Consider the following 26,459-nt stretch of genomic DNA (forward strand, 5'->3'; position numbering starts at 1 on the left):
ACACAACAGAAAAACAATGAGGTTCCTAGGCAATCGCAAACCACATGTGCAGCAAGACGACGCGCGACGTGTATCTTTCTTTTTACATACATTTTAAAAATCTGTTGGGAATAAAGCGACTAAATCTTATCGATCCGAACAAGACAATGCATAATTAGTACTTTACAAAATTTATGTTAATGAAGTAACAATGTTAAAAAATATGACAAAATAGATTTCAAATTTTTAATAAAGATTTGTTTATTATTTGTGCAAAGTAAAATATATGTAAAATATTTTAATAATATTTAAAATTTCGCTCGTATGTCTACACGGAAAGAAAAATTAGCTAACTTTTATATAGAAAATTCGTCTAAAAAACTATAATAAAAAGGATGTAAAATAAATAGAATTTAATATACAGAGTGTTGTAAAACATGTGGGTCAACATTCGCAAAATGGTAGAAGACTTTTTTGTTCATCTCGATTCCTTCTACCTTATTACGAGCGTTGACCCGTATGTTTTAGAACACCTTGTACATGCCATTAAAGAATAAATATCATAGCATTATACGCAAAAATAAATAGATACGTATGTTAGACAGATATAATAAAAAAACTAAGCCACATAAGATATAACATTATCCTTTACTATCTCAACACTTGTTTTAAAACAGTACAGAAATTCGCTACCTTAGTAAGTATATTATTGTGATAAATTATTACTACTTCGTACTGAACAGAGTACAGTAAAATAAGAGAGTGACGCACTCATAAGCTAGAATAAATAATTAATTGAAAATAATTACTTTTTCAAATTTGCAAAATTCTATAATTAAAATTGTATAATTTAAAAATATTTTTTTATTACCGCTGTGAAACCTTCCAATGATGGACTGTATAAACCACCGACATCCATGTGATAATTTTTTATGGCTTTCTGCATGATAAATAGTATTTGTTTTTGTGTCTTCAATGGCGCATTGTACCATTGTATGCTGCATCTTTAATTAAAGAAATGTTATCATCTATATGTACGACATTTTACTTTATTTGTGTTTCTTACATCTTTTTGTAGACATCAACGTCGTAATCTATAAACTTCTGTCCAGCAAAATTAGTCAAGAACATATAGACGAAAAGACAAAAGACATATATGACAGACCTTATTAAATCATCTATTGTGCTCGCCGACATTATGACTTGAAACAACTGTCAAAATAGAATATTTATTGGCAGGTTGGTTTATTCGTCACATTGTTTTGCATTTTATTTTTTTACATTTTACTTTCTTTTTAAATAAAAACATTTGTACTACCAGAAATAGATTTACGCTCGATGAAGTCACTCCAAGTAATATTACAGCTAAATAAGGTATTGCAAAAGTTGATTTGACAATTTCGGAAAATCTTAAAAGGTGCAAAATATATTTATGAATGATTGTGGATTCTTGTTTTTGTTCTTGTAATAAAATAATTTATAAGTAACTAAATAAAATTAATTTTTAATGAAAAAGCATAGTCATCTGTATGCGAATATTAAGAAAATTAATGTTAAACTGTTTTATTAAAAACGAAAAAATTTATCTTATATTATTATATATAAGTTGCATAAATTCATGAAGGTAAATAAATATGCATAAATTGATGAAGCTATAAAAGGACCCCACACATTTTAAACATTTTGGCAGAGGAAACTTTTTATCTGAAATTTATAAAATTTCAGCTCATTTGACCAAAGCCAATTCTTTCCTATAAAATGTGCGAGATCCTTTACGCTAATATTATGCTACAAAAATTACGCAGTAGTTATAATTATATCATTATTTTTATACAAATCTGCGAATGATTAAGAATAGATATTTTAATTTTAATATAATTATGTATAAAAATTTAGTAATATTTTTTTAGTAAAAAATACAAACATATTTTAATTGCGACTTCAATGTGTATAACATGATACTGACTCGATTGCTCTCCTGTGACTATTTACAGCAGTTACTATATTATCCTGACAGACGCAATGTTTTTCCATAAATGCATTCGGCACACTTTTATCGATTATATGTTCCATACGATAACTATAGAAACAAACACATAAACTGAAAGCAAAGCAATTCATACGATTGAAGGGATACGTGATATTTACCTAGCTATTTTAAACAGTCCAAATGCGTGTATAGCAAGTATTAAACAAAATGATTCAGTCGATAAGATTGTCATTGCTGCAATGATAAGCCCTATATCTAAGTGTAATTGAATCGTGTGATAATATTTATCACAATCGAGAAAATATTCAACTTGAAATAATAATTCGTTTTGCTGAGATCTGTTTAATGGTGCTTTAATACCAAAAAAACTTGGCACATGTTGATTACAAATAACTACAAATATACTTAGATAAATCAAGGCTGAAATTATCAAGTAATAAAAATTAAATCTTAATATATTTCATGTCATTGTTAGTATTATATGATATTCTTATATAATATTTTAAACGTACTTAATTTAATAATATTATGTTAGAAATTTACAAATAAAAAATTATATATTCACTATATAAAAAATGCATATTTATTAACTATAAAACGTATTAATTAATTACAACAAAATATTCATTTACTTGCTAAACTTGTAGTGAGTAGCTTTGCCGCTTTTGCATATCGAAATATTATTTGAAGCTCGTTATTATCTTTCAAAGTATTCCAATCATTTTCAATTTGTTGCATTAATTCTTTTACCTGTTATTAATAATAAAATAAAATAAACAAAATGATGTAATTTTTCTGTGCAATTATTTTTAAATAAAAAAAATGTTTACAATATTTGAATTTAGAGACAAACAGCTTAAAGCTTCAAAAATTTTCTATCGTATTTAATTGGACAGATTTAAAATATTACGTTTATTTAAAAGTGTGGAAATTTTTTAAAACTGTAATTAGATAATTGGGGTTTATTTTGGATTTTACCGAATTGTCCAATCTCAGTTAAACAACTTTGAATAAGGATTCGGTAATAATTTGATAATAACTAGTTATTTGAATCTGAATTGGATACTGAATATAATTTGACCTGACTCAATTTAAACTTTTAATTCTTCTAACATTTTTATCTTTATTTTTATCTTTATTTATCGCTTCATTATTTTTTACACTAATTTTATTTTAAAATATTTCTTACAAGAAAAAATTAGTGAGAAAAGTAAGAAATACAAGTACAATACAAATACAATATATGTAGAGGAAAGTCATCAAGAATGATATATAGATCTCCTAAAGAGACTCTTTATTTCTCGAAAATTAAACATTGTATTTTATTAATAATAATGAAAACACAGTGCTTAAATAATTAAAGAAGTACAATCTGTATTCACATTCATAAATTTTTTAAATATAAAATTGGCTAAAAACGATTTCTTCAAAAGTAAGAATAAGATTTACATGATTTCTTTTTGCAAATTTTGTAGTTTAAGCAATTGCGAGTACGTTATTATATAATATTAATAATATTAATCATTAATATAGCATTGCTGTCTAATGTGTCAATTTTAGGACTTATTTCATTAGATGCTTATTTTTGTTTATATTACAAAAAATTGATTGTTACAAAACTCGAAACAATATTACACAAATTATTATGTACATTATTTTTTGGAAGATACTTTTTGGTTTGTATTTAAATTTCCAAACACATTTGTTAAATTCTGTTTGAAAACTACAATAAAATATAAAATGATATATCGGTGTTGGTGACCAATATCTATTATATAACAATATAACAAAGCTTTTATATTTTTCACCAGTATTTTTTATTATTACTTTCTGTAAAAGTTTATAATTTATATTCCTTTTTAAAAATAATTTTTTAATTAATTTTAAATTAAATTTAAATAAAATTTTTTGGTATTTTTTTTATGACGCTAATAAAATACATTAATCTATAACGATTGTTAAAATATTTCTTTACTATTCCTATACTTACATTTTCTGTGACAAAATAAAAAGTAATATATTTTACAATAAATATTATACATGGTAAAGCGGATGATAAAACTTTTAAAATGAGATCCACATCATATTTCATCGTAATCAACTTCATTAACTAAAAATGATATACTCAATTATTATTACACACACACACACACACACACACACACACACGCGCGCGCGCGCGCGCGCGCGTGTGTGTGTGTGGATGTACATGTATATATTTAAAGAGAATACTTAAACAAAACGATAAAAAAAAAATTTATGAAGAAGATGTAGTTATTGACAATATATATATTGCATAGATATGTAATATTTAAAAATAATTTCTAAATCAATAAAACAATAAATGCATAAATGATTATCATTACCTGAGGAAGTGTTACTGATATTAGAATAAAAGATGATACAATGCACTGAATTTGTCTTAATGTCGTATAACGATGTGGCCACAAGCCAATTACTGACAGAAAAATACGATTGAGTTTATAATAATCACTATTGAAGAGAGAGTCCATTTCTTACAATACTGAAATTATCTGTTCTTCAAGTTTATGTTGTGTTTCGACCAGTTGCACATATTTCGTTATAAAGTCTAATACTTTATTGCTACAAATTTTCATATCGTATTGTAAGAAAGAAAACAACAATAAATGATGTTATTTTCAGATAATTTGTAACAGATGAGAAAAGAAACAGGCTTAATCTTTTTCAATAGCAAATAGGTTTGGCTGCTATAGATAAGTGATAAATTATAAAAATGAGGGACATGAATGTATATTCTTTTTCAGGAGATAATAGTGTATCTATTATTTTTCTTGAATTTCGTGTCGGCGCAAGCGCAAGTCGCTTGTAGATTTACTGTATGGGGAGAAGGGTTCAGTATTATGTAGACAGTCAACGGGTGCACAACAGACAGTTAAGATAATAATTATAATGTTATAGTATAATATACGATAATCTGATAGAAATATGAGTGAAGTAAAACAGTTAGAATTTAAAAGTAAAATTCAAAAACAGTCTAAAAAAATTAAGTTTGATTAAAAGGTTGGAAAATAGACATTCTAAGTAAATTATTATTCAGTTTTATTTGTTATTATTAAGTATCTTCAATGTGACTTAACTTTGTGAAAAATTATCCAAATTACATGAACTTTTTTTAAATTAAAGGGCGAAGACTCTACTTTAAGAATTCCTGGGCGAAAGTTTAATTTGTTGAGTGACTCTTTTGTATTGCGCATAACCAAACATGTCTTTTTTTAATTGAAAAAAGTAAAAGTTTGTTATCATTTTTCACAAGTTCCTCGTTAAAATCTTGTTAACATTAATCTTAAAATTTATTCTTTCTAATTAAAAAAAAAACATGTCAAAAATTCGTCAAAAATTACTGTGATTTATAGGAATGTGGGTGCAATTGTTTTGAAGAGGAAAAATTCTTTTAATTTGCTTAATTTTTAGAAAGTAAAGGATAAAAATTATTATTTATGTCTTACTAAAAAATAGACAAGAGCACTAAGTATAAATTATCTTACTACACACGGTAAAATTTATCATGCCTCCTATAAAAACTTTCTTTCCAATTTAATACAAACTATAGGCACATCTAGCATTGCTTAATGCTTCTCCGAGAAAAACGATCACCCATCCAATCGTGAACCGCCGTCGACGTTGCTTCATTTCGAAGACCTTGCGGAATGCGAATCTTTTTCTCTAGTCTTCTAATCTTATTTCTAATTACACAATATTATTCCTGAGAGTTTTTTCTAAGGGGGGGGGGGGGGCGACGTGATTATTTTATATATATGAACTGTAGATTTTTTGTATAAAGCAAATATTGTCGTTAGATGACTAATAAATAACAATTTTTTTTTATTTATCAAAACAAATCGTACGTTGCCCTCTTTATTTTTGTCGTACTTTAATCCTGTAAAAGGATTTTGCATTCTGTTATTCCAATTCAAAAATCCAAGTTCCCCAAAAAATGTCGGTAATTGGACTCTGTCATTCCCGAATCCCCTTAACAATTATAATATTGAAATCACATACACACATTATATGGAACATAAAATTGTGAGAAATGAAAGCAATAAACTCATAGCCTAAAAGGAAAAAAACAGAGATAAAGAATTATTTAAGAAATTATTTATAATTGATATGATTATTTTTCTTAGTGACTTCTTACCGCGGCTAAACCTTCCAAACAGGGACTGAATAAACCAGCAGCGTCAACTTTATAACTTTTTGTAGTTTTTCTAATCAAAAAGAGTATCAATTTTTGTATCTTTAGTGGAGTATTGTACCATTTTGTATTGCATCTACATAGAAAAACTAATTAAACTTTTTTGATTTTGAAATTACATGTATATATGTGCATCTTTAAGGTATTAAATTTTTTTGATACTATATATCGTGCTTAAAAAAAGTAAATTAATTATGAGAAAATCGTGGTGTCGCTTTTCCCACTCTAAGTCCGCGTTCCAAGCGGTTGAGCGAGAAGCAATATATACGCTGTATACATGCTACTCTAATCTAGCGATCTAATATAGTAAAAGGGACATCGTGTAAAACGTTAAAATACCTTTTCATATATCATACGTTCGCGCGCATGCACATACACACGCGCACACATATACATTATAAAAAAATTATTTATTGAATTTGTAACATGGAATAACGAAGTATTGAGATAATTAAAAATATTGACGTTTATTTGTTAAAATTGCTTTACAGCATGAAAGTTATATATATTTTATTCTCACATGAGACAATAGGTACATACGTAAGAAGAGTCCGTTTTTTCAATGTTAGTAACATGTTAGCATTTGATTATCTAGGACGTCTAGGTACGTATTTAGGTACATTCGGAAGTGTTGTGATTAAATTTTATAAGCTTCTATTTTTTATTAATATTGTAACCATTTTATTTCTTATTTTGTCTAGAATGTGAGACTATTTGATATTTTATTTGATATTTTTTCGTAATTTTGTCACTGAGATATAAGTAAAAGATATATTGTAAGTAAAATTCAACTCATATAAAATAAGCCTTATCGTTATAGCTGGATCTTTGTGCTAATATTTACTTGTGTGATTTTATATATCTTACAAAGTTTATTGAACTGTGCGCTGAATAGAATTTTCGATCTCTCAAAATACACAAAATACAGCTATAAGATGAACCAGATTAGTAATATCACAATATTAAATTAATAATCAACCAAATAAGGCTTATTCTATATATTTAAGTTGTGTTTTCACACATGTTAAATCTATAGTCTTTTATAAGTAAAATTATTTTTAATTATTTCAAATTTGATTTGAATTTTTTTGATTTCAACTGTCTTTTTGTTACATTAAACCGCTAAATGCATCAGTAGGAAAAACGGCACAGCAATTCGACTTTTATTTATTATAGAGGAAGGTTCAATACTAGTATACTACGTTTTGAATATTTTTTAAACAAAAACTAAAAATTAAACTTTTTGAAAATAAAATGTGAATGTAAATGTCTTCTGTTAGATAATTGCAGAATATGTATTGTAATAATATAGATATATTTATAATATGAATGAATTAAATAACAAATATGAAGTTCAATGTTTATAAAGTTAAAATATTAGAATTGAGCATTTTAAGAATAGAAGCAATTTAAAAATTAAAGAATAAAAATAAACAATTTACTTAAAATAAAATTAAGTTGTGAAAAAAACAAATCTATGACGCACATTTATGTTCTCAATAAAAAATAAAATGCATCGGTTTTCGTGATGATTTTATGTCTCATATACAGCATTATGAGTAAAATACGAAAAAAATATATAAACAAAACAGTTTTAGAAAGCTATATACAAACATGTATAAAATAATATATTATTAATATTATTAATTTGTTTGAACTATGCAACTTGCAGAAGAAAATCATACAAATTTTATTCTTGTTTTTAAAGAATTTTACTTTTAACAGATTTTATGAAAAAGTTAACTTCTAGCAGGTTTTATAGAGAAAAAAGTGACGGATATATAAATTATAGATTTTTGTTTCTTTAATTATTTAAGCAGAGTATATTTTCATTAGTATTAATGCAGTGCATGTTTAAGGAGATTGGAGAATAAAGAAAATAAGGTGGTATCGCCATTAGGAGACCTATGTCAGTGAAACCTTCCTCTATATTATATACATATGTCATGTATAGTGTATACACTACATACATCATTCGATGAACATGTTCGTCACAATTTATAAATTCTTGCCCAACAAAATTACCTATAATTAAAAATAAGAAAACAAAAACTAAGTAACAGACTAATTTAATAATTTCCATTTTTTCCTGTTGCATTGTGATTATACGAAATAGCTGCAAATAAAATTAATGATTGTAATAATTAGAATTACTCTTATAAGTGTCACAAAATTTTATATGTAAACAATATGTTACATACACGAAAAAAACTTATAGTTGCCGTACATATCGCTATTATAATCATAAACAAATATGATAGTCCAAAGCTAGTTTTTAATAAATCCGAAAACCTAATTAAATAAAAATTTTTTGTCATATTTGTTAAATTGCACAAAGTTACAATATCTTTATTCTACCTCTGAACTCTTGTAAAAAATAATCTATTCGTATAAAAAGTATTTTTGTAATTAACAGAGTACTGACTCAAGTGCTTTTCTATGGATATCCACTGCAGCGGTTATTTTATCATGGAATATAATATAACTTTTAGCTGTAGATAGTTGTAAAATATCTACGCTCATCATACGTTTCATGCGGTAACTGTAAAATTCTATATGTCATAAAAAAGATATATAACATAACATGTGATCGATATATTATTATAATACTATTATAACGCGTACACACACACACACATACACACATACACACACACACACACACACACACACACACACACACACACACACACACACACATCTTCTATGCATATATCACATTCTTATAAAGTAAAGTAAAAAAAAGTAGCGCAAGATAATGTGGAAACAGAAATAAACGATATTAACGGGATTATAATAATGGGATTCGACTCTACATGAAATAATAAATGCCACAAATAAAAAAGTTACAAATTGATATCAATCAAAAGTATTTGATTTAATACTTAAAAAGATTTGTTTAATCAAAAAAGAATATATATACCGAGAAATTTTTAATTTAAAGCGATAAAAAATAAACAAAGAAAAAAACATTTCAATTTTAAGAATTGTTTTTCATTGACTACCTGGCAATTTTAAACATCCCGAAAGCGTGTAACGCACATATTAATGAAAATGTTTCAGTAGCTATTCCAGTAATCCCAGTAATCAGCCATCCTATAGCATCATGTATTATTATAATATAAAAATATTTTTGTTGATTGGCAAAATATTGTGCTTGACGGAGAAGTATACGTGGGCGTGACTCATTTAAAGGCTTCACGATGTCAAGTATATCCGGTATGTATTGTATTAAAGTAAAACCAAAACATCCAAAACAGACGCATACTAAAAATTTTTTAATTTCATTAATTTATACTGTCAAAGAAAATTATAGTTGATTAACGTTCAAGTTATATATGATAAGATAAAAAACGAAAACTTTAATAAAGAATGCGTATAGTTGCATTAAAATCAAATAAAACTTAATAAAATAAAAAATTTTTACATATTAGTTTTTAAAAAGCATTACATTAGTTTAGTCAAAATTTAAGTTACAAAAGGTTGGATATCAAGTAAATCCGGAATACATATACTGTATTGAAGTAAAAGCAAAATATCTAAAGTAGAAACATATTTTTTTAATTTTATTAATCTAAAACAAAAACTTTAGCAAAATGCGCGGTAGTCTTAATTTTCTAAGTCAAACAAGCATAACTTAATAAAACAAATATTTTTTATTATATTTATTAGATATCTGCAAAATTTTACGTTAGATGATTTGTATAAAAAAATTTAAGTAACAAAAGATAAATTAATTTCTTCTTTTTAACTTGTATTTCGTTTAACACAGAAATGTTATTATCTTACAAATTAGATGACTCAAATTTATATAATTCAGATGACATAATTAAAAATTTTCTCGATACTTACTTCCTATAGCTATTGTAAATTGTCTTCCAATGGTAGCATATTTGTGCATTATATCGATCTCTTGATCGTTTACCAGAATATTCCAATGACTTTGAACATGTTTCCGTAATTGTTTTATCTATTAGTATATGCACAATGAATATTGTGTGTATATAGTCATTAACTTCAGATTAAATTATTGTCTTGTACTTACATTATCCATAACAATAGAAAAAGTAATATATTTGATAAACCATATTAAAATGAGGAAATTAATAGCCAATACTTCCAAAAGAAGATCAAGACTGACTTCCGGAACGAATAATTTCATAAACTGTAAACAACACTTACTAATAATATTTTATAACTGTGGCATAATTAGTAGATTTTGTGTGCGTATCTGAAAGAAAAATTATTTTAAAAAACTCGTGCACACATAAAATGGATTCAAACTGTTTAAAGTATACTCTAAGTATTTGTATTGTATTGCATATTTTGTTATGTTATTCAAATCTATTATTATTTTGAATGGAATTTTAAATATTAAAAATTCTTGTACATAGAAATACAAAAGATAAAAATAATATTCAATTTTTATATTAATTTACAGTCACATGATAAATCCGATTGAGTATGCGTAATGATGAAAAAGAAGAAAACATGATTTATACTAAAACAGTTGTGTTACGAAATTCAAATAAATTTAAAAATCATTTTACAATTATGTCATAAAAATTTTTTAATTATTACATTCGCGATGCGAAGAGAGTATTCAACAAGTGTGTAACTATATCTAGAATATATTAAATTGCTATTTTGAGTGAGTGAGTGAGTGAGTGAGTGAGTGAGTGAGTGAGTGAGTGTGTGTGTGTGTGTGTGTGTGTGTGTGTGTGTGTGTGTGTTTATATGCACGTGTGCGTGTATGTGTATGCGTGCCCGCATATATATGTCTTTTAAAATAATTTTTTTGTCATATAAGCAAATAACATTTTATGTAACAAATTACTTGTTTTTTACATATAAAACATAAACATATTTACATTAATACTAAAATAATTATTAAAAATCAAAAAAGAAACTAAACCTTAATTTTACATTTAAATGGAATCAAAGTTAAATTATTTGCTGCTTTTAAAATGTTTTTTTTATATTTTAAGTATTAGATAGCAGAATAGTTATAGTTAAAAGAACTAATATTATAAACCACCTATGTACAATGTCATAGAATTAAATATTCATAACAATTTAAATAAAGTATATAGTGAAAAAATAGATACTGTATAATTGTATATGATAAAAAGTATAGATACCTGAGTTGTTAAAAATGATATATATATCAACACTGATAGTATGATTTGAATTTGTTTGATGCTAGAATTATCATATGGCCAGAGTCCAATCGATGATAAAAGGATGTAGTTGAGTCTATAGTATTTCTCCTCGGGTAACATTTTATCTAATAGTAGAAGCGTTTCTAGAAACTTACGGTCTATAGAAGTTTCTTTTTAATCTGCTACAGTTTATTTAATTTCTTTAAGTATCGCATTATCAATTTTTTAACATTACATTATTGTCGTACGATAAAGATAAATGCTACATAATTGAGATTTGGATATATGTATATAACATGTAATATGCTTATATCCGCACGAGAATATGGTCCAGAATAAAAAAATGTGCATACACATTTCTCGAAAAAGCAGCTATACCTTTGCTCTATTATACTCTGTTATAATAATAACTAAATGATCATAATTTATAGTAAGTAGTGTATACATTGACATTCCTTATTTTTCTTCTGTTTTATAGATGCACGTGAAGGAAGCAGAATATATCGTATCAATAGAACGGAATCGAATATGATGCATGGCGTAATTTTTAAACGTGTTTAAACTAATGCAGCACAAGTGGTAAAATTGAAAAATTAAATTTTTTTAATAATAAAAGAAAATTGTAGAGCATTACATTAGTGGTAATTTTTTTTTGTATAATGCGTTACGTGTATATACGATTGTGTACAAACAAAGCTGTGGGCAAAAACAAACAAATCCCTGTTCCCAAACTTTTTGATCCCTATTATCTATTTTAGAGGAGAAAAACTAATATTACAGTATTAAAATAATACTAAGGTGTATAGACTGTATAGTATTAAAATAATACTAATTTGATTATTTATTAATAATACTGTTTGATACAATAATAATACTTTTTCCAATCATTAAAGGTGATTTCATATAACACTCATTATAATGTTTGAATAAAATAAATAAAATAAATTAAAAATATAAATATATAAAATAAATAAAATAAATATATCCACAGAAATCAAAGAAATTGTTCTTTGGTGTGTGTGTGCGTGTGTTGTGTGTAACAGTAATATTACGTAACGACGAAATCACACAATAAACAGTATAAATCTTTTATAATTTTAAATGTGCAACTTGTAATTTTAAATTTATAACATAATTATATCCATGTAAAATAATTATAGAATATTTGTGTAATAATAAAAAAATATTAATTTAATTAATAATTAAACAAAAAATTGGATAAGAAAGAAACTTATTTCAAAATGACGACTGTACATTTGTCTAATTATAAGAAAAGATAAAAACTAAATTTGTTTAGGTGGATATATTGTATTTGAATAATCTCACAAATTTCATTTTTTCAGTGACATTATGTTGCAGCAATAAGTTACAGTTACAAGTCTTTTATTTCATATGAAAAGATACATGATGTTGATAAATACATTTAATGAAATTCATTAACTTAACTTAAGAAAGTTGCCTGTGTAAAGTTAGCACCGCATCTTCCAAAATTGAAAGTTTTATCAAGAGTACTATTTGCACTCCGAAAAGTACTAGAGTTCCTGATAGATATTAGTAAAAGTACTGGAATATATAATGCGAAATACGTAGAGAAATCGCAATTTAAAAATATGAGGTGCTAACTTCCCGTGACATGAAAAATATATTGTTTTAATGATCCTATCTTAAAAAGTACTCGAAAAGTACTAGAGTTCCTGATATATTTTAACAATAGTACCAACCGCCTAAACGTTTTGAAAAAATTATTGAAATTTGGAGCCACTTTTATGAAAGATGAGGTGCCAGCTGTAATCTTAAACATTTTTTTTCAGTATTTATTAGTTGGTATTATTATTAAAATGTATCAGGACCTCTAATACTTTTTGAGTACTTTACGATAGAATCATTAAAAAGATATTTTTCCATTTTGCGGTGCCATCTTCAAATTTTAATAATTTTTTCAAAATATTTGGCAGTTGATACTATTGTTAAAATGTATCAGAAACTCTAGTACTTTTCGAGTACTTTAAAATAGAATCATAAAACAATATATTTTTCACTGTCGCGGTTCCACGGAAAGTTAGCACCTAATATTTTCAAATTGTCATTTCTTTAAGTATTTCGGCTCTTGCTAATATCTATCAGGAACTCTAGTACTCTTCGGCGTGCAAATAGTATTCTTAATAAAACTTTTAATTTTGGAAGATGCGGTGCTAACTTCACACAAGCAAGAAAGTTCAAACTATAATAAAAAGGATGTAAAATAAATAGAATTTAATATACAGGGTGTTGTAAAACATGTGGGTCAACGCTCGCAAAATGGTAGAAGACTTTTTTGTTCATCCCGACTCCTTCTACCCTTTTACGAGCGCTGACCCGTATGTTTTAGGACACACTGTATATGCCATTAAAGAATAAATATCATAGCATTATACGCAAAAATAAATAGATACGTATGTTAGACAGATATACTAAGAAAACTAAGATACATAAGATATAACATTATCCTTTGCTATCTCAACACTTGTTTTAAAACAGTACAGAAATTCGCTACCTTAGTAAGTAAATCATTGTGATAAATTATTACTATTTCGTACTGAACAGAGTACAGTAAAATAAGAGAGTGACGCACTCATAAGCTAGAATAAATAATTAATTGAAAATAATTAATTTTTCAAATTTGCAAAATTGTATAATTAAAATTGTATAATTAAAAAATATTTTATTACCGCTGTAAAACCTTCCAATGATGGACTGTATAAACCACCGACATCCATGTGATAATTTTTTATGGCTTTCTGCATGATAAATAGTATTTGTTTTTGTGTCCTCAGCGGCGCATTGTACCATTGTATGTTGCATCTTTAATTATAGAAATGTTATCATCTATATGTACGACATCTTACTTTATTTGTGTTTCTTACATCTTGTTGTAGACATCAACGTCGTGATCTATAAACTTCTGTCCAGCATAATTAGTCGAGAACATATAGACGAAATGACAAAAGACATATATGACAGATTTTATTAAATCATCTATTGTGCTCGCCGACATTATGACTTGAAACAACTGTCAAAATAGAATATTTATTGGCACGTTGGTTTATTCGTCACATTGTTTTGTATTTTATTTTTTTACATTTTACTTTCTTTTTAAATAAAAACATTTGTACTACCAGAAATAGATTTACGCTCGATGAAGTCACTCCAAGTAATATTAAAGCTAAATAAGGTATTGCAAAAGTTGATTTGACAATTTCGGAAAATCTTAAAAGGTGCGAAATATACTTATAAATTGTGGATTCTTGTTTTTGTTCTTGGAATAAAATAATTTATAAGTAAATAAATGAAATTAATTTTTAATGAAAAAGCATAGTCATCTTTATGTAAATATTAAGAAAATTAATGTTAAACTGTTTTATTAAAAATGAAAAAATTTATCTTATATTATTATATATAAGCTGCATAAATTCATGAAGGTATATAAATATGCATTAATTGATGAAGCTATAAAAGGACCCCACACATTTTAAACTATTTTGGCAGAGGAAACTTTTTATCTGCAACTTACATAAAATTTCAGCTCATTTGACCAAAGCTAGCCAATTCTTTCCTATAAAATGTGCGAGATCCTTTACACTAACATTACGCTACAAAAATTACGCAGTAGTTATAATTATATCATTATTTTTATACAAATCTGCGAATGATTAAGAATAGATATTTTAATTTTAATATAATTATGTATAAAAATTTAGTAATATTTTTTTAGTAAAAAATACAAACATATTTTAATTGCGACTTCAATGTGTATAACATGATACTGACTCGATTGCTCTCCTGTGACTATTTACAGCAGTTACTATATTAGCCTGACAGACGCAATGTTTTTTCATAAATGCATTCGGCACACTTTTATCGATTATATGTTCCATACGATAACTATAGAAACAAACACGTAAACTGAAGGCAATGCAATTCATACGATTGAAGGGATACGTGATATTTACCTAGCTATTTTAAACAGTCCAAATGCGTGTATAGCAAGTATTAAACAAAATGATTCAGTCGATAAGATTGTCATTGCTGCAATGATAAGCCCTATATCTAAGTGTAATTGAATCGTGTGATAATATTTATCACGATCGAGAAAATATTCAACTTGAAATAATAATTCGTTTTGCTGAGATCTGTTTAATGGTGCTTTAATATCAAGAAAACTTGGCACATGTTGATTACAAATAACTGCGAATATACTTAGATAAATCAAGGCTGAAATTATCAAGTAATAAAAATTAAATCTTAATATATTTCATGTCATTGTTAGTATTATATGATATTCTTATATAATATTTTATACGTACTTAATTTAATAATATTGTGTTAGAAATTTACAAATAAAAAATTATATATTCACTATATAAAAAATGCATATTAATTAACTATAAAACGTATTAATTAATTACAACAAAATATTCATTTACTTGCTAAACTTGTAGTGAGTAGCTTTGCCACTTTTGCATATCGAAATATTATTTGAAGCTCGTTATTATCTTTCAAAGTATTCCAATCATTTTCAATTTGTTGCATTAATTCTTTTACCTGTTATTAATAATAAAATAGAATAAACAAAATGATGTAATTTTTCTGTGCAATTATTTTTAATAAAATTAAAAAATGTTTACAATATTTGAATTTAGAGAAAAACAGCTTAAAGCTTCAAAAATTTTCTATCGTATTTAATTGGACAGATTTAAAATATTACGTTTATCTAAAAGTGTGGAAATTTTTTAAAACTGTAATTAAATAATTGAGGTTTATTTTGGATTTTACCGAATTGTCCAATCTCAGTTAGACAACTTTGAATAAGAATTCGGTAATAATTTGATAATAACTAGTTATTTGAATCTGAATTGGATACTGAATATAATTTGACCTGACTCAATTTAAACTTTTAATTCTTCTAACATCTTTATTTATCGCTTCATTATTTTTTACACTAATTTTATTTTAAAATATTTTTTACAAGAAAAAATTCGTGAGAAAAATACAAGTACAATACAAATACAATATATGTAGAGGAAAATCATCAAGAATGATATATAGATCTCCTAAAGAGACTCTTTATTTCTCGAAAATTAAACATTGTATTTTATTAATAATAATAAAAACACAGTGCTTAGATAATTAAAAAAGTACAATCTGTATTCACATTCATAAATTTTTTAAATATAAAATTGGCTAAAAACGATTTCTTCTAAAGTAAGAATAAGATTTACATGATTTCTTTTTGCAAATTATGTAGTTTAAGCAATTGCGAGTACGTTATTATATAATATTAATAATATTAATTATTATAAAATATTAATACAATATTAATATTAAAATATAACATTGCTGTCTAATGTGTCAATTTAGGGCTTATTTCATTGAATGCTTATTTTTGTTTATATTACAAAAAATTAATTGTTACAAAACTCGAAACAATATTACACAAATTGTTATGTACATTATTTCTTGGAAGATACTTTTTGGTTTGAATTTAAATTTCCAAACATATTTTTGTTAAATTCTGTTTGAAAACTACAATAAAATATAAAATGATATATCGGTGTTGGTGACCAATATCTATTATATAACAATATAACAAAGCTTTTATATTTTTCACCAGTATTTTTTATTATTACTTTCTGTAAAAGTTTATAATTTATATTCCTTTAAAAAATGGTTTTTAAATTAATTTTAAATTAAATTTAAATGAAATTTTTTGGTATTTTTTTTATGACGCTAATAAAATACATTAATCTATAACAATTGTTAAAATAATTCTTTACTATTCCTATACTTACATTTTCTGTGACAAAATAAAAAGTAATATATTTTACAGTAAATATTATACATGGTAAAGCGGATGATAAAATTCTTAAAATGAGATCCACATCATATTTCATCGTAATCAATTTCATTAACTAAAAATGATATACTCAATTACTATTATATATATATATATGTGTGTATATATATATATATATATATATATATATATATATATATACATGTGTGTGTGTATGTATATGTATATATTTAAAGAGAATACTTAAACGAAACGATAAAAAAAATTTATGAACAAGATGTAGTTATTAACAATATATTGCATAGATATGTAATATTTAAAAATAATTTCTAAATCAATAAAACAATAAATGCATAAATGATTATCATTACCTGAGGAAGTGTTACTGATATTAGAATAAAAGATGATACAATGCACTGAATTTGTCTCAATGTCGTATAACGATGTGGCCACAAGCCAATTACTGACAGAAAAATACGATTGAGTTTATAATAATCACTATTGAAGAGAGAGTCCATTTCTTACAATACTGAAATTATCTGTTCTTCAAGTTTATGTTGTGTTTCGACCAGTTGCACATATTTCGTTATAAAGTCTAATACTTTATTGCTACAAATTTTCATATCGTATTGTAAGAAAGAAAACAACAATAAATGATGTTATTTTCAGATAATTTGTAACAGATGAGAAAAGAAACAGGCTTAATCTTTTTCAATAGCAAATAGGTTTGGCTGCTATAGATAAGTGATAAATTATAAAAATGAGGGACATGAATGTATATTCTTTTTCAGGAGATAATAGTATATCTATTATTTTTCTTGAATTTCGTGTCGGCGCAAGCGCAAGTCGCTTGTAGATTTACTGTATGGGGAGAAGGGTTCAGTATTATGTAGACAGTCAACGGGTGCACAACAGACAGTTAAGATAATATTCATAATGTTATGGTATAATATACAATAATCTGATAGAAATATGAGTGAAGTAAAACAGTTAGAATTTAAAAGTAAAATTCAAAAACAGTTTAAAAAAATTGAGTTTGATTAAAAGGTTGGAAAATAGACATTCTAAGTAAGTTATTATTCAGTTTTATTTGTTATTATTAAGTAGAATATTTTATTTTGATATAGAATTTATTCCTTTAATAATATTGAATATATTAAATTACATATAGTATAAACTATGTGTTCAATATTGCTTAATTTTTTAGACATGTTAAGAAATTAGTAATAAAATCACGAACAGAAATTATAATTAACTTAAGAGCAAGTCGACAATTTAAATAAGTTATAATGCATTAAATTATAATTTTATATGTTAATAATATATTGTTTCATAAATTTGTATGTAATTATAATATTTTATATTTATAAATAGACTAATTTATGACATGTACACTGACGCAAAAAAAGGGGACAAACATTTTGACTGAATTTTTAGGCAATCTTCAATGTGACTTAATTTTGCGAAAAATTATCCAAATTACATGAACTTTTTTTAAATTAAAAGGCGAAGACTCTACTTTAAGAATTTCTGGGCAAAAGTTTAATTTGTTGAGTGACTCTTTTGTATTGCGCATAACGAAACATGTTTTTTTTTAATTAAAAAAAGTAAAAGTTTGTTATCATTTTTCACAAGTTCCTCGTTAAAATCTTGTTAACATTAATCTTAAAATTTATTCTTTCTAATTAAAAAAAAACATGTCGATACGATGTTTTTTGTTGATTATACACAAGTTTGAAATTTGCATTGCATTTTAAGGTATTTTAGCGAATAAATACGGTATTTTTTGAATACCATGAAACAATATCAATATGATATTGTACATGGATTTTATTCGTATTTAACTCAATCATATTGCCGTCATCAGAGTGACCCAATGTGCATCATGTGGAGGTTAACGGTCAGATTTTGCACATCATGTGGTTCTGAAATTCATCGGTGGAAATTTGCATTTACTGATCTGAATATAGCGGATAGCTGACGCGCCAATTTTACTAAAGTCAACAGAAGGTTCGCCATTTTAGCAGTCTGTTCAGATCATACATAAGTATATACATACACATACACATACTCATACATAAAAAATAAAAATTCAAGTTTTATTTAAAAAATTGGCTCATTACATATTTTGATATGTAAAATTCAACCGCCAACCTCCACGTGATGCACATTGGGTCACTCTGACGGCGCACGACGGTATGATTGAGTTAAACACGAATAAAATCAATGTATAATATCATATTGATATCGTTTCCAAAAAATCCAAAAAATACTGTATTTATTCGCTAAAATACCCTAAGCCCTAAAATGCAGTGCAAATTTCAAACTTGTGATAATCAACAAAAAACATCGTATCAACATGTTCTTTTAAAATGTTTAGAAAAGAATTTAAAAGTCTGGATTAATATTAACAAGATTTTAACGAGAAATTTGTGAAAAATGATAACAGACTTTCACTTTTTTCAGTTAAAAAAAACATGTTTGATTTATGCGCAATACAAAAGAATCACACTCAACAAATTAAACTTTCACTCAGAAATTTTTAAAGCAGAGTCTTCGCCCTTTAACTTAAAAAAAGTTGTAATTTGGACAATTTTCTGCAAAGTTACGTCACATTGAAGATTGCCTACAAATTCAGTCAAAATTTTTGTCCCATTTTCTTGCGCCAGTGTATATGTATAAGCAAAGAAAGAATAAAACTTACTTAAGTATATAGAAGTGATAAAATAAATAAAATTTAGACAATAGATGTTTTTAAATTGTTTCTTAATTTTCTACCTTGTTGCTTATATTATTTATGTTAACACAATACCAAATTATCTATTTTCAAAAACAATAATAAAATAAATTTTTGTAGTTTTAAATTCAATAATTACACAGAGTAAAGAACCATAAAGTATGACACTGACATACTTAAACTCTAAAACAAGAAATATTTATACTGTAATTGATAAGCAAATACATTTTTATTAATTCAGTAAAATTTACTTACTGTTGCTAAACCTTCCAAACAGGGACTAAACATACCACCAGCATCAACTTTGTAACATTTTGTAGTCTTTTGTATCAAAAAAAGTATTAATTTTTGTGTTTTTAACGGAGCATTATACCATTTTGTACTACATCTAAATGATTGAAATTAAAATTCCAAATAGTACAATACAGATTATATAACTTAAAAAGCGACAAGTATTGCAAAAATTAATTATGTAACATACATCGTATGATAGAAATGCGTATCATTATTTATGAATTCTTGGCCAGCATAATTAGCTAATGCTAAATATATAATATGTGTCATTATCAAAAAAATAGATTTAATAATTTCTAAAATTTCTTTTTCCATTGTCATTATCCGAGATATCTAGAAGCAACAGAGCATTAATTACTTAAAAAAAATTAATGTTTTGCAATAACAGTTTTTTTCAACAAATTTGTAGAAAAATGTAATTAAAGAAAATTTTATGTTTTAAATATTTCGTTACGTACGTTAAATAAGTTAATGCTTGCTGAACAAACACCCATTACAAATAACAATAAATAGACTTGTCCAAAACTTGCTTTTAATAATTCAGAAAATCTTACAGAACAAAACACACATTTTATTATTATTCCTTCAAGAGATCAATTAAAATGTATATTATGTAAACTGTATATAATAATGTTATTTTAAAATGTTATTTTTAAAATTTAATTTAATGAAAAAGAATTTTAATTCTATGCATGTAACTATATTTAGATTGCAATTTGAAATAAGTATTGTATTGATCAATATACATATATTCGTAATTACATAATACAAAGAATTATTTTTGAATTTTTACAAACACTATTTAAAAAGGCTAATTTAACATAACTTGTAATTTAAACTACTAACCCGATAGCTCTTCTATGAAAATCTACCGCAGCGATTATTTTGTTACAAGTTACAGTATATTTTTTAGTTAAACACATATGCGAATTAATTTCGTTTAATATATGTTTCATACGGTAGCTGAAAATTCAGATTTATATATATATATATATATATATATAATTAATCTATAAATGTATGGTATGATATATGTTAATATATTCTTATTTATATTAGTATAAACTAGAATGTAATATATATGTATAAATAAATTTATTATAAATTTTTAATAAATTAAAATTTGAGAAGAAGAAGAGGTTATGAACCATCATTTCCTTTCATTTAGATAACTTTGTAAATATTTATATGATGTAATTCTTGTCAATATCAAGTTTGTTACCCATAAAGTTCTACCAAATATGTTATAAATAGTTTTTCGAATATACGTAACATAATTAACATTTTACTAAAGAGGAAAAAAAATTACGGTTATAGAATCTGTAGGAAGATATGAAACATTATCAACAAATATACTCAGAATTATTTTTATCTCAAAAGACAATAAAGTTAATGTTCTTGGAAGATTTTGTACATCAGTATCTTGTACATACATAAATTATCAAAAATGTGTATTAAAAAATCTTTAGCTGTTGCGACTTTGCATATCGTAAAAAAATTATAAAAATATTATTATAAACAATATATTAGAATTAATAAGTAAAGTAAAAGTATAATCAAATTACATTCGAAAGATTTATAAGACTCAGACTTGCGACACTCGCAAGTGGTCCATAATCCTGAACGCAAACAATATAACTTTACATGTCAAATGCATGTACGCATTACATTGAATGTTATTTGGAAGTCATATTCAAGCCCTTCATAAGTTACGCTGAAGTTAAAAACTTAACATCCAACTAATGTCTCAAAATGACGTAAAAAATACATGCTTAACCTAACCTAACTTACTTTCGACTATCTGCAATACTGAAAGGCAGCTTTTATGACAACGTAATAAACATCCATGATCAGTAGCCATGTTATAACGTCTAACACTAATCAATATAATGTAAAGAAGTAGTTTTGACACTTATCCCCAAAATTCAACGCAAAATATATGAAATATCACGAATTTCATAACCTCTTACCTATCATCACAATCCATAACCACCTCTTTTCTCACCTATAGATATATTATTATTAAGAACATTCTAGAACTTAATAAATATTAATTATATTGCAAATATTTAAATAAAAAACAAAAAATAAAGGTTGTGTACATACAAATAATCTAATTAGAGCTAAAAAATAAAACAACAAATAAAACTTTCTGTGAAAAGTAATAATTTAGTAATAATTAAGTCACTCTCTAAATTTCTTAGAGTGAAAATACTGCCACTCCAATTTTTCGAGTGATTTTTCACTTTCTAAGAGTGAAAAAAAATTAGAGTGGCAATATTTTCACTCTTAAAGAGTGAAAAATCACTCGAAAAATTGGAGTGGCAGTATTTTCACTCTAAGAAATTTAGAGAGACAATAAAATATTATGGAATTAAAAAAAGAATATTAATTATAAAATTAATTAATATTAAAGAAACATAATATTAATCTAAAAAATAAAACTATCAAAATATAATAAAAACAAAATCATAAGTAATTGAAATATGCATTTACCTAGCAATTTTAAATAATCCGAAAGCATGTAAAGCATTTGTTAATGAAAATGATTCAGTAGCTATTATACAAGTCAGTGCAACAATCAGTCCAATAGCTAAATATACAGATATAATATAAAAATATTTTTCTTGATCGATAAAATATTCTGCAAGAAACAGAAGTTCACGCGGACGAGATACATTTAAAGGTGTTATAATATCGAGTAAGATTGTAAAATATTGGGTAAAAATGTAGAATATACTTAAGGTATATGCGAATACTGAAAAAAGTTAAAATATCATTAAATTAATATATATAATAATAATGTTGTATAATATAAAGATATAATAATATTCATATATACAATATATAATGATTTAATATACAATATTATATGTGTTATAATAATTCTATACAGTTTTTATTTAATTCTATAGAATATCTTTATATCAGGACTCTAATTATATGATATGTTAATTAAATATTCAATTATTTTATATTATATTAACTCCTTCGACGTGCATAGGCGCACAGAATTTTCCTTCTTGCGTCCTTGTAAGCAAGAAAAAAAGTCGGATTTTTATGATACCTGTTATCTAAAGATCTTTTAGTCGGTGATGTCAAATTTGAGATCAAAATTTCAAAATTTAGATCCAATATCGTTATATGTATACAGCTACACATATACGTTTATCGAAATTATGATTTATTTTATTTCATATTTGGTGATGCCTTATAGAATCCTTAAGCACTAGTTTTTATCAATCAAATAGATTTTAATTTTTTCGGCACCTATATTGGGTTAATTATTTGAATATTTTTAAATTTCATTTTGTTTTTAACGACTCAAACCAATATGATGAAAAGAAATCTAATATTATTAGGTTCCAGCAATTAGATAGATTTTGGTTTTTTGACTATCGTATTGACTTCTGCCGTTTTGAATTTGGATTTCTTTTATTTTTTACTTTAATTTCGTATTCAACGACCTTTAAGTATCAAGTTTTATGAAAATCGGATCCACCGATCAAAAATAAAACAATGTGCGCCATACGGCGTCAATGCCCACAGAGGCATAACCATTTTTCATGTCATATGGTGTCAATGGCGGCGAAGGAGTTAAATAAAATCTGTATTTTAAATTTAATATAATAAAGTACCCGTCGAGAATATAAAAAAATTCAAAATTATTTTTTACTTATCAGCCCTTTGATGTTTATATGTCAGAGGAGAAGATGGTAATATGGCCACCCATATTATCTCCGTTATTACCTGACGAATTCTAATAATTATTTATGATATTATTTGTTTAGTAACCTACTGTTATATAATAATGGTAATATGACAAAACACAATAGTCAACATTTGTTGTAAGGCATTTTTACTTTTAAGAATTTCAAAAATTTTTTAAGATACATTTTAACATTTAATTACACATACATCCTTATTCTTTTTAAACTTAACCGCATTATCATTCAAATGTATGTACACTTGAGCACTTTCTTATTATTTAACTCTTTATTCGGCTGTATATATTTCAAGTTAAACAAAATTAAACGATGATATAGAATGTTGTCAATATGGCCATCTAAGTGTGCTAGTAATATGGTTACTTTCGAGACCTTCATATCGACAAAATTCCTCGATAAATCAATTAAAGGCTTAATTTAAGGCCTGTTAATTTTTTTAAATCCTTTATATAAATAAAGTTCTTTAGATTTAAGGTTATTTTTACTTAACTTCCATTAAATGTGAATAAAAATCACTTGTTTCAATATAACAACCCATTTTATATAAATATATATGTTTCTAACAAAATACTGTGACGTTTTTAAACAAAACCAATTTTTCTACATTTATTTTTGTGGTAGTCATATTACCCTCCCTATTTTTCTTCGGTCCATTATGCAGTATCGTTACATTTTTATAAATAATATATAATATAATAAATATTTCATAAGTTTGAATTGAAAATCTAATAAGCAATACTTTGATGAATATAATCGTAAAATTTCAACTTAAAATTTAATTATTAACAAAGTTATTAAATAAAATATAAATGGGTGGCCATATTACCATTTTCTCCTCTATATATGAAATTAATTTTTTAATCAAAAATTGTAGAAACTGTTTGTTCCGGATTTAAATTATTTCATAAGTTTTCAATAATTTAACAATACTTTTTATAAACTCAAATTTTATTTAATAATGTCAAATATTTATGTAATACTTGCTTGCTATAAATAATGTAAATAATTTTCCGTGGCTTCCATGTTTACATATAATTTCAATTTCTTGGTTATCTTTTAAAGCATTCCAATTATTTCGAATACGATCCCGAAATTCCTTAATCTACTAATAAGTATGATAATTATTGTAGTATATAATGGTTTAATAATTTTTTTTAACTACTGTTGAACTTACGTTTTCGAAAACAGCATAAAATGTGATATATTTTATAACACATATCGTAAAAATAATATTGTAAGATAATATCTTTAAAATATCAGAACTGTATTCTGAGGTGTATAATTTAATCCACTAAAATAATTACGTTAAAAAAAAATTTTAATAATTAACAATTAATACTAAAACATATGTAATAAAAAAAACAATCGCTGAAGTATCCAAGAGCAGGATATAAAAAAACAATTTATGAGCTTATATCATAAACATGATAAGAATAAACTAAGTGTTTTCAAATTTTTCCGTGTCGAGAAATATGTATAAATAGAAAGCAATATGTTGTGCAGCAGTTATTTATTTAATATTTGTTCATTTTACAGTAGCTATATTAAATTTTTACTCTATTCAAATTATAGATAGACACACGCACACGCATGGAGAGAGGGAGAGAGAGAGAAAGAGAGAGAGAGGGGGGAGAGGCTCAAAATTTAAAGTTCAACTTTTCAGCCAGACGTATGTACAATCGATTCTTATTATGTCTAGTTTGTAAATAAATAAATAAATATATATATATATGTATATACATGTATGTAAATATCATTAATATAAATTTTATAATACTAATACCTGAATACTGAGAAATGATATAATTATACATAGTGTTAATACGAAACGAACGTATCTGATTTTGAAATTATCATACGGCCATAGACCAATCGCTGATAAAAAAATACGATTTATTCCATAATATTCTCTCTCATAAAACTCCATTTCAGACGATAGTTCAAACATTACTAAGCTCTGATAATTTTTAAAAAATTTCTTCTCACTTTGTTCTCATTCAATTTTCATAATTACTTTTTCTTCCTCGACTTTTCTGCATAACATCTATATCTTATTCAGTATCTACACAGTTAAATTACAAATTAATTTTTAAAACGCTTATATCCATGTAACCAGAAAAGGAGATAAGATAATAATAAGGAAACGTGCGACTCGTTTCTTAAAAAAAAGAAAGGTATATCTTAAAACTCTTATATTCATTAAAAATAATGATTAATAAAAAGTAGTTTTTCAGAATATTATATGTACACAGTATATTTTTTTATTTTTCCCTCTTACTTTAGCGCACGCAATAAGATATAGTGTTACTCCAATGAAGCTAATATTCTTATTAGAATACGTTGTGATGTTTCGATTAAAATGGTTTACATTTCTAAATTATTACAAATTAAATATTAAAAATTTTAGTGCTTTCATTACAAAATACATATCACAATCCATTGAAAAAGAAAAATGCGAAAATTAGATTCCAGAATATTAAAACCATTGATTAAACAAAGTAT

General features: G+C 25.2%; 5 protein-coding genes and 1 long non-coding RNA gene across 7 annotated transcripts in view; 1 reads left to right on the forward strand and 5 right to left on the reverse strand.

Moving 5' to 3' along the window:
- The window catches only part of LOC105838260 (mannosyl-oligosaccharide 1,2-alpha-mannosidase IA), a 601,715-nt gene that overhangs the window by 54,909 nt on the left and 520,347 nt on the right, over positions 1–26,459 (reverse strand). The window lies entirely within an intron of this gene.
- On the reverse strand, positions 362–3,816 carry LOC118644354 (odorant receptor 63a-like). The gene is made up of 7 exons (XM_036282756.1): positions 2,602–3,816; positions 2,128–2,389; positions 1,946–2,059; positions 1,298–1,388; positions 1,046–1,191; positions 851–983; positions 362–757 (listed from the first exon to the last, which is right to left on the reverse strand). The coding sequence occupies exons 1-7, from the start codon at positions 2,705–2,707 to the stop codon at positions 686–688; spliced, it is 924 nt and encodes a 307-aa protein (XP_036138649.1). The 5' UTR covers positions 2,708–3,816; the 3' UTR covers positions 362–685.
- Positions 4,793–8,846, reverse strand: LOC105840787. Its single transcript, XM_036282763.1, has 5 exons — positions 8,629–8,846; positions 8,405–8,495; positions 8,174–8,319; positions 6,147–6,279; positions 4,793–6,063 (listed from the first exon to the last, which is right to left on the reverse strand). The coding sequence occupies exons 1-5, from the start codon at positions 8,736–8,738 to the stop codon at positions 6,016–6,018; spliced, it is 528 nt and encodes a 175-aa protein (XP_036138656.1). The 5' UTR covers positions 8,739–8,846; the 3' UTR covers positions 4,793–6,015.
- On the reverse strand, positions 13,676–16,007 carry LOC105840788 (odorant receptor 63a). The gene is made up of 7 exons (XM_036282757.1): positions 15,829–16,007; positions 15,355–15,616; positions 15,173–15,286; positions 14,521–14,611; positions 14,269–14,414; positions 14,074–14,206; positions 13,676–13,983 (listed from the first exon to the last, which is right to left on the reverse strand). Exons 1-7 carry the CDS (start codon positions 15,932–15,934, stop codon positions 13,912–13,914), a joined length of 924 nt encoding a protein of 307 aa, XP_036138650.1. The 5' UTR covers positions 15,935–16,007; the 3' UTR covers positions 13,676–13,911.
- Positions 17,739–26,459, forward strand: part of LOC118644355 — an 87,480-nt gene continuing 78,759 nt past the window's right edge. Inside the window, exons 1-2 of the long non-coding RNA XR_004962173.1 lie at positions 17,739–18,266; positions 25,530–25,626. This is a non-coding gene — a long non-coding RNA (uncharacterized LOC118644355). The remainder of the gene's footprint in view (positions 18,267–25,529; positions 25,627–26,459) is intronic.
- LOC105840460 lies at positions 20,018–21,196 on the reverse strand. Its single transcript, XM_036282765.1, has 3 exons — positions 21,076–21,196; positions 20,688–20,778; positions 20,018–20,562 (listed from the first exon to the last, which is right to left on the reverse strand). The coding sequence occupies exons 1-3, from the start codon at positions 21,183–21,185 to the stop codon at positions 20,404–20,406; spliced, it is 360 nt and encodes a 119-aa protein (XP_036138658.1). The 5' UTR covers positions 21,186–21,196; the 3' UTR covers positions 20,018–20,403.

This window comes from Monomorium pharaonis, chromosome 2, assembly GCF_013373865.1.
Source record: "Monomorium pharaonis isolate MP-MQ-018 chromosome 2, ASM1337386v2, whole genome shotgun sequence".
Lineage (NCBI taxonomy): Eukaryota > Metazoa > Arthropoda > Insecta > Hymenoptera > Formicidae > Monomorium > Monomorium pharaonis.

Coding starts and splice junctions, on each gene's coding strand:
- LOC105840788 (XM_036282757.1), bottom strand. CDS start 15,934: ATGCAACAAATTGAAAATGATTGGAATACTTTGAAAGATAATAACGAG. Junction 15,617..15,828: donor ACTCACTACAAGTTTAGCAA/GTAAATGAATAT, acceptor TGATAATTTCAG/CCTTGATTTATCTAAGTATA. Junction 14,207..14,268: donor GTTGATGTCTACAACAAGAT/GTAAGAAACACA, acceptor CTATAATTAAAG/ATGCAACATACAATGGTACA.
- LOC105840787 (XM_036282763.1), bottom strand. CDS start 8,738: ATGAAACGTATGATGAGCGTAGATATTTTACAACTATCTACAGCTAAA. Junction 8,496..8,628: donor ATCCATAGAAAAGCACTTGA/GTCAGTACTCTG, acceptor TTATTTAATTAG/GTTTTCGGATTTATTAAAAA. Junction 8,320..8,404: donor CAACTATAAGTTTTTTTCGT/GTATGTAACATA, acceptor TTTTATTTGCAG/CTATTTCGTATAATCACAAT.
- LOC105840460 (XM_036282765.1), bottom strand. CDS start 21,185: ATGAAACATATATTAAACGAAATTAATTCGCATATGTGTTTAACTAAA. Junction 20,779..21,075: donor TTTCATAGAAGAGCTATCGG/GTTAGTAGTTTA, acceptor TTGTTCTGTAAG/ATTTTCTGAATTATTAAAAG. Junction 20,563..20,687: donor CAAGCATTAACTTATTTAAC/GTACGTAACGAA, acceptor TGTTGCTTCTAG/ATATCTCGGATAATGACAAT.
- LOC118644354 (XM_036282756.1), bottom strand. CDS start 2,707: ATGCAACAAATTGAAAATGATTGGAATACTTTGAAAGATAATAACGAG. Junction 2,060..2,127: donor GGACTGTTTAAAATAGCTAG/GTAAATATCACG, acceptor TTGTTTCTATAG/TTATCGTATGGAACATATAA. Junction 1,389..1,945: donor AGTCACAGGAGAGCAATCGA/GTCAGTATCATG, acceptor GCACCTTTTAAG/ATTTTCCGAAATTGTCAAAT.